General features: G+C 38.4%; 1 protein-coding gene across 1 annotated transcript in view; it reads left to right on the top strand.

The window, feature by feature from the left end:
• Positions 1-14,415, top strand: part of LOC5569257 (contactin-4) — a 1,061,856-nt gene that overhangs the window by 925,971 nt on the left and 121,470 nt on the right. The window contains exon 13 of the mRNA XM_021854379.1: positions 12,980-13,201. Coding sequence (XP_021710071.1) covers positions 12,980-13,201 — 222 coding nt within the window. The remainder of the gene's footprint in view (positions 1-12,979; positions 13,202-14,415) is intronic.

Genomic DNA, 14,415 nt, shown 5'->3' with positions numbered 1-14,415 from the left:
ACCATTCAAAGAACGAGCATTCCAATTTTACATATTTAAATTATTATTTGGATCCATAAAACGTAATCCAATAACAATTTGATTAGTAAATTTTACACCAACTTGGACTGCTTCAGTCATAGTGGTGGCTTTGAACATTACATCAATCATTAGATTCAATTGTTCAGATAGAAAATTAAAATCAGAGGCAGACATATCACTTGAAGTGGGTACATTATCTGATGATTTCCCATTAGAATTTTCGGTAGACGAAGAAGCTGAGTAGGAGTTACCTGTGGTGGTAGGGTTTTTTCCATTTGATTTGAAACAAGTATAATGGGTACTCATGGAACAAATAGGGGAGGAGTTCAAATTACCAGATAGGGGAATTAGGGGCATAATGGACACGTAAAGCAAATGTTCGTTTTAAGACCATTAAATGGCAATGTTTTTAATTTACCCCCGGCAAGTTTTCAAGTTTGATGTTAGTACGACGTGCTACATTCATTCATAGTGATAAAAATCATATCATATGTCAGAAAAGCGAGATAAAAAATTTGGTCGTAAACAAGGCTGGTAAATAGGTATCGGGGCGAAATGAACACCTGCATCAAATTTAGTTATTCCAATATATTCAATGACTGTCAATCATTCCGATATGTAAAAGGGCTCTCCCTCAATCATAATAGCTAAAAAGAACCTTTCTGGGTTCGTTACTTTGCTCAAAAATTAGATTCTTCCACGGTTTTGCTTATATGCCAATTTGAAACTAAGTCAAATTTTGAAGAACAATTGAAGCAAAAAATAAATTTTTATACCGTCAAACATTTCAAATGCAATACAGATTTCATGCAGTGAATGAACTTTTGATGACGTATGCGTATTATCAGATATTGAGAGGGTGTCCATTTCTCCCCGTATGTTCATTATGCCCCTAATCCCCCTGCATTCGAAATTGAAAGATTCGAACGACTACCCGACGGATTAAAATTAGTTTGTTAATGAGCATGATTATGATCTTCCTGATGGGTATGATTCCTAATCAAGCGATCGTTAACTGAAAAATGAGCATTGTTCGATACTCTACCAGGTAAATTCCGGAAACGACCGTTATCGTAACGGATATTATTTTTCATTTGCCTGGCACGAGCCTCAACGACTCTCTTGCGTGAAGTGCAATTCCAAAAATTGGACTTATGATTTGCTTATTCTAAAGCTATAATATTATTTAGTTCTTTTTTGTTAAAGTGAACTAAATAATATTCTTGAGAAAGCCCTTTCCGAACAATGCCAGATTGGGTTCTCTTTTTCATAATGAATACTTGGAATGGGGAAAATCCAGGTAACTCATTTATTCCATTTTTGATCTCTTCGGGTGACTTATAGTCACTTGAGAGACCTGTCAAGACGACTTTGAACGAACGTTCAGTTTTGTCGTCATAAGTGAAAAAGATGTTTGAGAAGAAGTTCGCGATCACGGCAAAACGCGGCAGTCTCTTTTCTTTGCGATTTGGAAGGAGATTTTGATTCCCCTAATGGAGTTCAAGATCTCCTGCCTAAATTCCCCAAATTCGGAACAACTGACCACGATAGGCGGCACTCTTTGCTTCCTCACTTGGATTAAAGAGAAACGTCCTTTCTTCCATTCTTGATACGTTTAGTGACAGTTTTAAATCCCACTTTTTTTGAAGAAAGTTGTGAATTCAGAGATTCACCCCTCCTTTTGTTTGTAGTTGCAACCATATTTAGTGAATAAACGAAAGAAGGCGAGACCTTCTAAGAGGTTTTTTTTTCCCAAGACGGTGTCCAAGAATGATTACCACCACTAGCTTTCGCCAATGGGTCCAACGAAAAATCGAAGGCACGGGCCCAAACAAGGATCGTAAAGGGATCAATAGTAGAAAAAAATAGTACTGAAAAGTACTGCTTTAGTTGCACTGAAGAGTACCGTTTTTAATAGACATTTATAATAGTTGATTCATTTCACTAATATGTGCCTGTCAAATTTCTTAAAAACTATGAACATAATTTACTACTACTATATGATTCTTACTTTACCAATCCATTAACATAATTCAAACCTGATTTTTTTTTCAGAGCACTAATTCAGTTTGTCTGCTTTCAATGCATACCTTGCTGATATTTTGCTAGAGTGAATTTTTGTGCTAGCACGAAAAAGATTGAAAGATTTGAAATGGTGATTCGATTTGCCTCGCACAAAAACAAATAATTATCCCCTGTACCTTGCTTTGAATTTAATCGGAAAGAATGAGAAACGCACAATTCTTGCGTTCAGAGTCTCCCCTTGTTCACTTTCTCTTAAATCAATTACTGAGCCACATTTACCTCTTCTGTTGCGCCAAGGACAGCTTCACAAAGGCTTTAGTATTGCACTGTTATAATCGATGAGAATCACAGGTCCATTAGTTTAGCGAGAGTTAATTTCGGAATGGAACGCAAGTATTTTGCACATCGAAGTGTTTTTAGACATTCCTTGACTTTGACAATTGAACATTGCAAATATCTTCCATCCCCGTGGAAAAAGTAGACGAAAAATAGTTTTCCTTGTGACAATTTTTGAATTAACTTGGTTAGCTATATTTGCTGATGCTTTATTCGGCATGAGAGAGCAATAATAGTATTTCAATTTTTCATTTGATATTTAACAGCATTGATTGTGATCAAGGAGAAACAGGAATTTTGTTCGAGCTGAATTTCGAAAACTGTTCAAGAAACTTTGTAAATGAATAGGTTGTGATTGCTATTTAGGAATGTGGCCTTGGAAATATGCCCAATTAAAGCACTTTAAACATTTGCCTGCAGGAACTACACCAGCAGTGCTTTTTTTGTTCCTGTTTTTTATAAATTAATCCCAGCATTTATTTAGTAAATTAATCCATGCGTCTTTTAGAAATTCCTTTAAGAAATTCTGTAGAAATTACAAATGAACAGAAGAGAGAAAATGAATTAAAAGCAGAAATTTCCCAGTTTAAAAAAATATACCAAATTTCCGCCAGAAATTTCTTCAGGGAAATCGTACAAGTGTTTTCAAGAGTTCCCCCAGATAATCAGTTTTTTCAAGGTTCTTCGAAACAGAATTATCAATAATGTCATCAAAGTTCCTTTCGACATTTTTTCCAGGATAACAAGTGTCGGATTACAAGTTTCTCTAGTAATTCCCTAAGTATGTTCACATGGCTTTCCCTAAATGTTCTGAAATGTGTGGAAATACTCAAAATATTAATGGAGAAACTTGAAGTTCTTCAAAAAAAATCATAAGGATTCTTTGATGAAATTTGTGGAGAAAATATAAATTCCCTAAGGAAAAATCAGGGAAAATTTCTGAATAAAATGGAAGTATCGAGTATTTATGCAATTAAAAATAGTCGAGAAGTTTTATAAAAGTTTCAAAAAACTTCTAGTGTAGGTTTTTATAGTAGCGTCATTGTTTTTATTTTATTTTGTTATTAAATTTTGTAAAATTTCCAGGATTGTCGCCATTGTAAGCGGTTCTAAAATCTAGCTAGCGAAGTACTAAGTGTCGTGTTTTCACAAACAAAGTCTAAAGGAGACTTATTTAAGAGTTCTTTGCTCTGGAAGTCTGACTCTCCTAAGATCGTCGCTACTTCAAGAACGTTTTTGAAATACTAATGCACATTCCAAGCTAAACAAATCTGAAGGAGAAAGATTTAAGAACTTCCAGATAATTGAGCCGTAAACTAGTGTGTTTTGTATATCTGGTACCTAGGGAGAAATAGCCTCTTCATCGACGGTATTATAATCTAGTTTGTGACATATGAAATTATATGACTTTGTTTTTAATGACTTGACAATATACTTATACATTTCTAATATTTGATTCCCAGGGAAAAATATTCACTTTTTGTAAATTCATGACGGCAGGGTTCTTGAAAAGTCTGTAGCTAAAATCATATTAATTTGTTTGGATTCCGCAATATTGAATCTAGGAATTATTATTAGAAATAAGTGTTGAAAAGACTGTATTCACCAAGTTACACACAGATCAAAAACAGGCAAGGAATTTCCTAAGATCTTGAAATTTGTTTTTTAAGTGGCAAACGAGTTTCAAAATTTCCCAAAATACCAATAGATTGAAAAATACACAGAAAGCAAAATCCATGTAAATTTCAAATTTAAAATCATGCACATGAGGGGAATTTCAAATTTGTCGCAAATTTACATGACACATTGTGTAAAATTACATCAACGTCATGTAAATTTATGCGAATTGTCCCGTAATAGGTTAGAGTCCATGCTAGATTACACGATGTATAGCGAAAACTTACATGATGTCATTCTAATTTCTAATTAATCATGCACATCGTGTAAAATTACATCAACGTCATGTAAATTTATGCGATTTGTCGCGTAATAGGTTAAACTCCATGCTAGATTACACGAAACTTACATGATGTCATTCTAATTTTACACGATGTGACGTGTAAATTTACTACAAATCTGACATTGCCCTTATGTGCATGATGTTACTCTGAAATTTACAAGAATTTTTCTTTCTGTGTAGCGTTTAGCTTGTTGATAACATTTAAACTCGATTGATTGCACTACGGATCACGTTTTTGTCTCAAGCACCAAAATACCGCTATTTACTTAATTAAGGGTTGCTGAATCCATTGCCATTTTCAGAAATATCATAGCACGTCAAGTTTTCGAGATATTGGCTGTTGAAAATGCTAAATTTGACTATTTCAGCCAACTTGCATGCAAGTTTGTCAGCTTGTATGGCAATTTATTTGCATAATCTGCCTCAAAACTCAAACTAAATGTGTATAACAATACTTATCAAAAAAGCTCATAACACTTCCGATGCTCAACATTTATTTTTTGTTGGTTCAGAAAAGTATTGTATTTTATCATATAAAATAAACGAATAATTTCGTATGGAGACTGCAATCATGTTGAAAAACCGATTTAACCTCAAATTAATCGTTCAATTTCAACCAAATTATATCCGAAATGAAAGTTAAAGTCCCATTTGTCATGCTTGGTAAATTAAATCATAATATTTTTTGATGAGTCATTGTTTAAATTTGATGTAAACATCAATGAAACCAATGTTTTATACAACTTTGGCGACCTATAGCTAAAAATTGTGAAGTGTTGACACATTTCTGCGAACGGCATCAGATTCAGCAGACCCAAATCTACTAAAGACACATAATTTGATTCTTGAGACACGCAAAAATGTTACGCTGTGTTATAGGCCTTTAGTTAGTGAGATGTGCAAATCTTGTACGCGAAACTGAAAATTATTCATCATTCAAAAGTCCCCAAGAAACTTGCATTTAGACAAAGCTAAGTCATCCAAAAACTCTTGAATCAATCTCTTTTATACTGGGTCTTTGAGAATCATGAAGTTTTACAAGCCACATTTGCGTTTCAAACTCGATATAAAAGTGGTTTCTAAATCATCAAAGTTGGATACCGTACACTGCGATAAAGATAATCGTTTTTGAACGATTATGTTCTACTACATCTTGTGGGAAGCATGTATGATCATCCAAATATTGACACCTGTACTGGTTGGATATTCATCAAAATATGATATGATGAACGGAATTTTGACAAAAAAAAATGAAATCGAATAATGAAATTTTTGATTCCGGGGAGAAATCGACCAATTCTTGCGAAAGAAAAATAAAGAAATTTGGTACGCATTAAATTGAGGCTAACTATTCCTGCGAGTTTTACAACTTGTTGATAAATCTATCAATTTAAGAATTGAATTTAATGAATTACATGTGGCTACGGAAAAAAACCATTCCTCTCCACTGATCAACTATACCCTAAATTACTAAAAAGTACCATTCTAAATTTCCAAAAAGATTTCCTAAGTGTCGTGTTTTCACAAACAAAGTCTAAAGGAGACTTATTTAAGAGTTCTTTGCTCTGGAAGTCTGACTCTCCTAAGATCGTCGCTACTTCAAGAACGTTTTTGAAATACTAATGCACATTCCAAGCTAAACAAATCTGAAGGAGAAAGATTTAAGAACTTCCAGATAATTGAGCCGTAAACTAGTGTGTTTTGTATATCTGGTACCTAGGGAGAAATAGCCTCTTCATCGACGGTATTATAATCTAGTTTGTGACATATGAAATTATATGACTTTGTTTTTAATGACTTGACAATATACTTATACATTTCTAATATTTGATTCCCAGGGAAAAATATTCACTTTTTGTAAATTCATGACGGCAGGGTTCTTGAAAAGTCTGTAGCTAAAATCATATTAATTTGTTTGGATTCCGCAATATTGAATCTAGGAATTATTATTAGAAATAAGTGTTGAAAAGACTGTATTCACCAAGTTACACACAGATCAAAAACAGGCAAGGAATTTCCTAAGATCTTGAAATTTGTTTTTTAAGTGGCAAACGAGTTTCAAAATTTCCCAAAATACCAATAGATTGAAAAATACACAGAAAGCAAAATCCATGTAAATTTCAAATTTAAAATCATGCACATGAGGGGAATTTCAAATTTGTCGCAAATTTACATGACACATTGTGTAAAATTACATCAACGTCATGTAAATTTATGCGAATTGTCCCGTAATAGGTTAGAGTCCATGCTAGATTACACGATGTATAGCGAAAACTTACATGATGTCATTCTAATTTCTAATTAATCATGCACATCGTGTAAAATTACATCAACGTCATGTAAATTTATGCGATTTGTCGCGTAATAGGTTAAACTCCATGCTAGATTACACGAAACTTACATGATGTCATTCTAATTTTACACGATGTGACGTGTAAATTTACTACAAATCTGACATTGCCCTTATGTGCATGATGTTACTCTGAAATTTACAAGAATTTTTCTTTCTGTGTAGCGTTTAGCTTGTTGATAACATTTAAACTCGATTGATTGCACTACGGATCACGTTTTTGTCTCAAGCACCAAAATACCGCTATTTACTTAATTAAGGGTTGCTGAATCCATTGCCATTTTCAGAAATATCATAGCACGTCAAGTTTTCGAGATATTGGCTGTTGAAAATGCTAAATTTGACTATTTCAGCCAACTTGCATGCAAGTTTGTCAGCTTGTATGGCAATTTATTTGCATAATCTGCCTCAAAACTCAAACTAAATGTGTATAACAATACTTATCAAAAAAGCTCATAACACTTCCGATGCTCAACATTTATTTTTTGTTGGTTTAGAAAAGTATTGTATTTTATCATATAAAATAAACGAATAATTTCGTATGGAGACTGCAATCATGTTGAAAAACCGATTTAACCTCAAATTAATCGTTCAATTTCAACCAAATTATATCCGAAATGAAAGTTAAAGTCCCATTTGTCATGCTTGGTAAATTAAATCATAATATTTTTTGATGAGTCATTGTTTAAATTTGATGTAAACATCAATGAAACCAATGTTTTATACAACTTTGGCGACCTATAGCTAAAAATTGTGAAGTGTTGACACATTTCTGCGAACGGCATCAGATTCAGCAGACCCAAATCTACTAAAGACACATAATTTGATTCTTGAGACACGCAAAAATGTTACGCTGTGTTATAGGCCTTTAGTTAGTGAGATGTGCAAATCTTGTACGCGAAACTGAAAATTATTCATCATTCAAAAGTCCCCAAGAAACTTGCATTTAGACAAAGCTAAGTCATCCAAAAACTCTTGAATCAATCTCTTTTATACTGGGTCTTTGAGAATCATGAAGTTTTACAAGCCACATTTGCGTTTCAAACTCGATATAAAAGTGGTTTCTAAATCATCAAAGTTGGATACCGTACACTGCGATAAAGATAATCGTTTTTGAACGATTATGTTCTACTACATCTTGTGGGAAGCATGTATGATCATCCAAATATTGACACCTGTACTGGTTGGATATTCATCAAAATATGATATGATGAACGGAATTTTGACAAAAAAAAATGAAATCGAATAATGAAATTTTTGATTCCGGGGAGAAATCGACCAATTCTTGCGAAAGAAAAATAAAGAAATTTGGTACGCATTAAATTGAGGCTAACTATTCCTGCGAGTTTTACAACTTGTTGATAAATCTATCAATTTAAGAATTGAATTTAATGAATTACATGTGGCTACGGAAAAAAACCATTCCTCTCCACTGATCAACTATACCCTAAATTACTAAAAAGTACCATTCTAAATTTCCAAAAAGATTTCCTAAATTTCAAAAGATTCTGTAATAGATCAAGAAAATTCAACAGAATTTCATAAGGAGACGTCTGAGAAATATACATAATTTTAAAATTTTGATCAAATTTGGGGTCATAATGGTCTGAAAAAATACGTAACGTAACTTTTTCTCACACAAGTTTTTTTTTTATTTATTTATAGTAGAGTACAAAAAAACTTCAAAAGCCTGGCCTGTTGTGTGTTGGCACGGTGTGGGACTCACTTTAGGCGTACTCAACCACATAAAAGCTTTCCCTACTGCTCCTGTGCCTCGATCCCTCCCGGAAATACATCAGGCAACATCATCGGGAGAAGGGCTGTACTCATGCACTTCGTCAATCTCAGCCACTAGCTTTTCTGCTAGTTCGCTATTGGAGCTTAATATTGTCAAAAACGCTGCTCACTACGACATTTCTACGGTGTCTCTATGACTACTCGTTTTGCTCAATAGACGGTTGAAGATCTCGCCGGGGCTTTGGACAGCTTTCTGTGCGACGACGCATACTTCCCTTGGGCTCGCCTCGCGTCAGAGCCCTGTTGAACTTCTACTGGTCGCTCATGTGCATTGCATTGCTCTACAACGACTCGTTCTCCGCTACAGCTGTTCCAGCTCTCCTGGTTGACCAGTTGGATGCCGAGGCCAGTCGGGCGATTTCGGTTGGAGGATGACTTCCGGTTCACTGGCGCCCCGAAGAACAAAACTGGTTTGTGACTCAACCTATTCCCCGACGGTGAAACTAGCCTACTCAGGCTACGCTCTTCTTAATGCTTCGATACTGGCCGGTGGAGTGCCGATGTCGGTTCAGCGATTCCGTTTGCAGGATGGCTTCCGGTTCACTGTCACTCCGACGACTCAAGCCGATGATACGCTAAGCACTACTCAAAGTAGTCCCCGGTAGAGGATCTATCCTATTGCGACGAAGATTTCCCCGGCGTCGGAAGATCTCCCGAATCGATGCTATCCGGGCAGATGCCGCGGTCGGTCCTGCGATTCCGGTGGTGGTAAACTTCCGGTTCACAGGCGCCTCGACGACCATTTGCCGGTGCTGTTTCGCGAATTACTCAGCTGGACCCCAGTGGTGAACTCAGCCTACTCCGACTCGACGTTAGTCGGCCAAGTGCCAGGGTCGATTCTGCAATTCCCGTTGGAGGATGACTTCCGGTTTGCAGCCGCCCCGACAACTTTTGACCGATACTACGCTACGCCCGCTCTACTCGGTCTAGTCCCCGACGGAGGATCTAGCCTACTCCGATCGCGATTTGGAGCTCTCTGGTCTTCACTCCATGTTCTTTGCAGCGACGACATAAACACCGTTATTCCCCTGTTTACCGCATCCCAAGTGCTTTCATGCTGGCACATGTTTTGTACGATGTTGTCCGGATTTAGGACGCATGCGGTTTCTGGCATCATCTCGCGTCGTATATCCCTGAACCGAGGGCGGTCGAATATAACATGCTCCAGGGTCTCCTCGATATTTGGACAGGCCGGATAATGTGGAGACTCTGCGTGTCCGAATCTGTGCAGATATTTCCGGAAACATCCAAGGCCTGACAAAAACTGAGTCAGGAAGAAATTAACTTCTTCTTGTTTTCTCGACGTCCACACTGACACGTTAGGAATTAGTCTGTGCGTCCACCTTTCTTTCTCCGTGTTATTCCACTTCTGCTGCCACCTTGCCATTGTATCCATTTTGATGGTATTCATCCCATTCCTTGTGTCCCTTTGGTGATAGCATGCTATGTCCTCAACCAGATTGATGCAGATGGGGACCATTCCGGCGATAATGCACACTGCCTCCGACGATATAGTGCGATAGGCACTCTCCACCCGGAAGCCATGAGCCGGAACGTACCTGTCAGCTTCTCTCGGTTACGTTTGGTTCCCAACGCTGCAGCCCAAACCGGGACTCCGTACCTCAGTATAGACGATAATACAGTCGCCAGGAGACGCCTCGTATTGTTTCTTGGTCCTCTAATGTTGGACATGATCCTAGGCTACAGTGTTAGCTGTTTTCGCTGCCTTTTCGCATGCATAGTCTACGTGGCTGTTGATGTTTAGCCTGTCGTCGACCATTACTCCAAGCAAGCATGGGAAAATTCACTCACTCACCCGAACGCCACCGATAAAAAATAGCAAAATATCGGCTGCTACCGAACATTCAGTGAAAGCTGAACCGTACTGGGTTGAGTGTAGCATGAAAGCGTCGAAACCAATTGTGTAAAAGCGAGAATCGGAAGGAACACGAAGAGAAGTGAATACCAATACACTTGTATCTGCGAGGCACGAGTGAATGCACTTAGCATCCATTCACCGAATGCATTGAACTGACTGAGCGGATTCCCACTCACTGAATCATTCCGTGGTGTGGATTGCCAGTCAGTGAACGCTCATCAGCACTCAAACCCGAATGCCACTCGCGCGGAATCAGAATGTAAACAATCATTCGGTTTGCATTCGGCTGCTTTCGGCTTTCAGAATCGGTAGCGACTCAATCAGTTGCCGTTTTATGTTTCGCTCATTGCTCGCCGAAGAAGCGGAATGGGCAATGGAAATTGAAACGTTCTCTTGGACAAAGAAACGGCTTTCTCGCTCCCGACTGTGCGTGGAAGCGAGTGAGGGAAACGCAAAAACTGAGTGAGTGTTTCCCATGCTCGACTCCAAGGCGCCTTAGAGAGCGCTTAGATGAGATTGCGTGTCCTCCGACGTTGATCTCGAGTTGCTGAACCATCTTGCAGTTGCTGACCAGCACCACCTCCGTTTTGTGATGTGTCAACTGCCGCTTGTATTCAGTCATCCACGATTCAATGGTGTCTAGCGATTCCGTTGTCAGTATCTCCACCTCTTCCGCAGTCTCGCCAGTTATCGCAAGAACGACGTCATCTGCAAATCTGACGATCTCGACTCCATTTGACAGTGTCAAGGTTAGCTCTTTATCACTCATCATATTCCACAGTGTTGGGCCAAGTATGGATCCCTGTGGAACTGCCGCCGTGACTTCAATTGACATCCGCCCCTGGTTTGTGTCATAAACCAGTACCCGGTTCTGAAAGTAACTGTGCAGAACTTTACACAGATGTTCGGCAACCCGCATTCTGTATAGGGCGGCGATAGCCTCCCAACTGGCACTGTTGAGCGCGTTCTTGACGTCTATTGTTACCACTGCGCAGTATCGATTGCCTCTTCTCTTCTGCTTACACGCTTTCTCCGCACACGCGATGACTGCCGAATAGCATCCACCGTCGAAGTCTTTTTACGGAATCCGAATTGCCTTTCCGTCAATTCGTTCTCGGCTTCCATGTAGATCGTCAGCCTGCAGAGGATCTCCTGGCGGTTTTCCCGGTTTTGGCAGCAACACCAGCTTCTGCACCTTCCATCTGTCTGGAAAGCAGCCTTCCGCTAGACACTTCTGCAACGCTGTCCTAAATATGTCTGGGAACGCCAAGATTGCTGCCCTTAGCGCCACATTAGGAATACCATCAGGACCGGAAGCTTTGTTTAGCTTCAATCCTTTCGCAACCGTTATGAGCTCAGCGTTAGAAACTTGGAAACCGGAATTTTCTTCGTAAGCGTACGGTGTAAGCGGCCACACAAGTTTAAAAAATGTTTAAACCTAAACGCCCCCTTATGCTAAACCCTCAAACTCATTGTTTGACCAACTAAGCTATCAGTCTCAGAAACATGCCTAATGTTGTACTATGTCGGTCACATAGCACCAATATGGACCAGTTTCTGAGGGTAGCAGCTGCATTGGCCCAACAGTCCGCATAGTGCGTATGGGGGGAGGGGGTTGTACATCACGCAACCGATATATCAACTTATCTGTGTAAGCATTAACGAACCTGTTCCAATAATAAAATCTAACCCAATTTCGATTTGCAAATTGTGGCGAACGCCGCTTCAAAGCGACACAAATTGCAATAATTCACCTACTCAGTGATCAATGGCGGCCATGCAGTTGTGCGTTTCGTATCTCAACCGCTAAGCCAACCAGAACGGTGCGGACAAGCAATTTCCCGGCCATCGAACCATTCGTTACTTCCCCGGAGCCAAATAGGCGAAGCCAGCCTATCAACCGATATGTGCAATGCGCGGAGGTTCATTTATATTCGAACAAAGGTTCCCAAGCCGAAACGTTCAGCGGAAAAGTGGAAACCGATTGCATGAAGCACCAGCAGCAGGCACTCGTGAAAAATGTTCAGTGCATAACCCTTTAAATGTTTTGTAAACCTCTCAGCTAGGAACCCAATTTATGAGCCACAAATTGAGCCCATCAAATGAGCTCCCCAACGTCCCCTTTTCGACTTTGCCTTTCCGGTTTGGGTTCCGGTCAATCGATTGAACGGACAGTATTGGACAATTCATTTGCAACTTTTTGAATTCTTCTTAGAAAATTATTAACTTTTAACAGATTGATCTGAGTTCATTATGAACCGATCTCAATGAAATTTTTCATATTGTCTTACAAGTAACTTGAATTGAAATATGAAGGCTCAATTCGTTAACGCCCAAGATGTCCTACAACTGTAGGACAGCAGTTCCCATAATATAAATTTTGTTCTCATTATGTAAGCACAGGCAAAATTATTGCTAGTTGATCCTTAGAAACCATTAGTAAGCAGTTCAATGTACCGTCAAAATAAAAAAAAATCAGAAAAGTTGCATATATACTGTCTAATACTGTATATCCACAATACTGCCAAGCACTCACAAAATGTAATAATTTTGCCATCCCAACCTATTTGACCGTACTTCTTCCATCCTTCCTTTCGTCCCATTCTACCAGGTTTCGACGGTGGTCAGCGGCAAGCGTTCGTCATGGAGATCTATGACCAGCAAACGCACATGCTGCTCGCCAACGTGTCATCCGGGCTGCCCATGTTTACCGTCCGGGGGTTGGATTCCGGCCGGTTGCTGAAAATCGTCATCTATGCAACCAACATGCGGGGCCGCAGCGAACCCATCCTGATGCCCGCCTACACGCTGAAACCCGCCGAGAAGCAAACCGGTGAGTACATTTACCGTGATGGAGTAGGGTGCGACTTATTGTTCTGAAGTTCACAAAACCAAAAGTTCATGTCTTTTTTTTTAATAAAGATCACATAAAATGAGAAACCCTAAAAATTTGAGCCAAAATATTGGGATTTATAGATGGCAACTAACAGTTAAATTAACATAAATTTGTTATTTTTCTACCAATTTTCAATTCTTTCATTAAATATTTAAGTTGTAGTTTCTGGAAAACAACTAGCCTAAAACAATATTTTAACTTTATTTTCTACCACACTGTTTAAAACAAACACTCAAATTGGCTTTAAAATCATGTAGAAAGATCTAGAATCGGTTGAGTACTATTTTCTCATAAAATGAGGTAGAAATGAGAGCTGCTTTTAAATAATTTCAACTAATACTAATAAAAGTTAAGGACATATTTGATTTTCTTTCATATTTCCATAAATCTTATTTTTAAGATATAAAAATTATATTTTTTTTAAACATCTTATTTTGGGGTACATAATGGTGGTTAAAAATACAATTTTTTTTCGAAAACTAACAAAGTAATGTTAACTGAGCTGTGGGTTATATCTTAAATCTCCGAAATTCACCTTAAAGTCGCCTTCTGTGCCTCTGAATCTCAATGTTTTAGCTCAAACTTTGAGGTTTCTCGTTTTGAGTGATTTTTATTTAGAAATTTCTGGTTCTCCATTTCGAACAATACGCTTCACCCTACTAATGAGCTAGCGATGCGTATTGTTTAAACAGTTGCGACTCGTGTTGCACGTCAGAACCTAGTAGACAATAATCAATAAACGATCTAAAGGAGGTCCGACTGTATTATGGGAGGGCACAACTTTTTAGCTTATTTGAAATCTAGTGGATGGTGACGGTTACCGGGTGGTGACCGGTGAACCGTAGTTAGATCCGTTCGAAATTGATTCCACCTGACACATGTGGTGGCTTTCAGTGGTCTACCACGCTCGTGTCACTCCAAATGTTGGAAGGTGAGCTTATTAGACCAGCTTTGAACAATTATATCAACAGTTTTACTGTTGGAAAACATAAAATCAATGGATATTTTTCTGTAAGCTTCTCAAACAATTTTGGTTTGTCTTAGGAATGTTTGGTGAACGCTACGTTTTTGTCATTTTCTGCTCAGGAATACAGTTCCCACATGTTATATCAAATCATTCAAGATATGAATGATCTTCGAGTAAAAAGTTT

The sequence above is a fragment of the Aedes aegypti genome, chromosome 3 (genome assembly GCF_002204515.2).
Source record: "Aedes aegypti strain LVP_AGWG chromosome 3, AaegL5.0 Primary Assembly, whole genome shotgun sequence".
Classification (NCBI taxonomy): Eukaryota; Metazoa; Arthropoda; class Insecta; order Diptera; family Culicidae; genus Aedes; species Aedes aegypti.
This window is presented reverse-complemented; position numbering and strand designations above follow the sequence as displayed.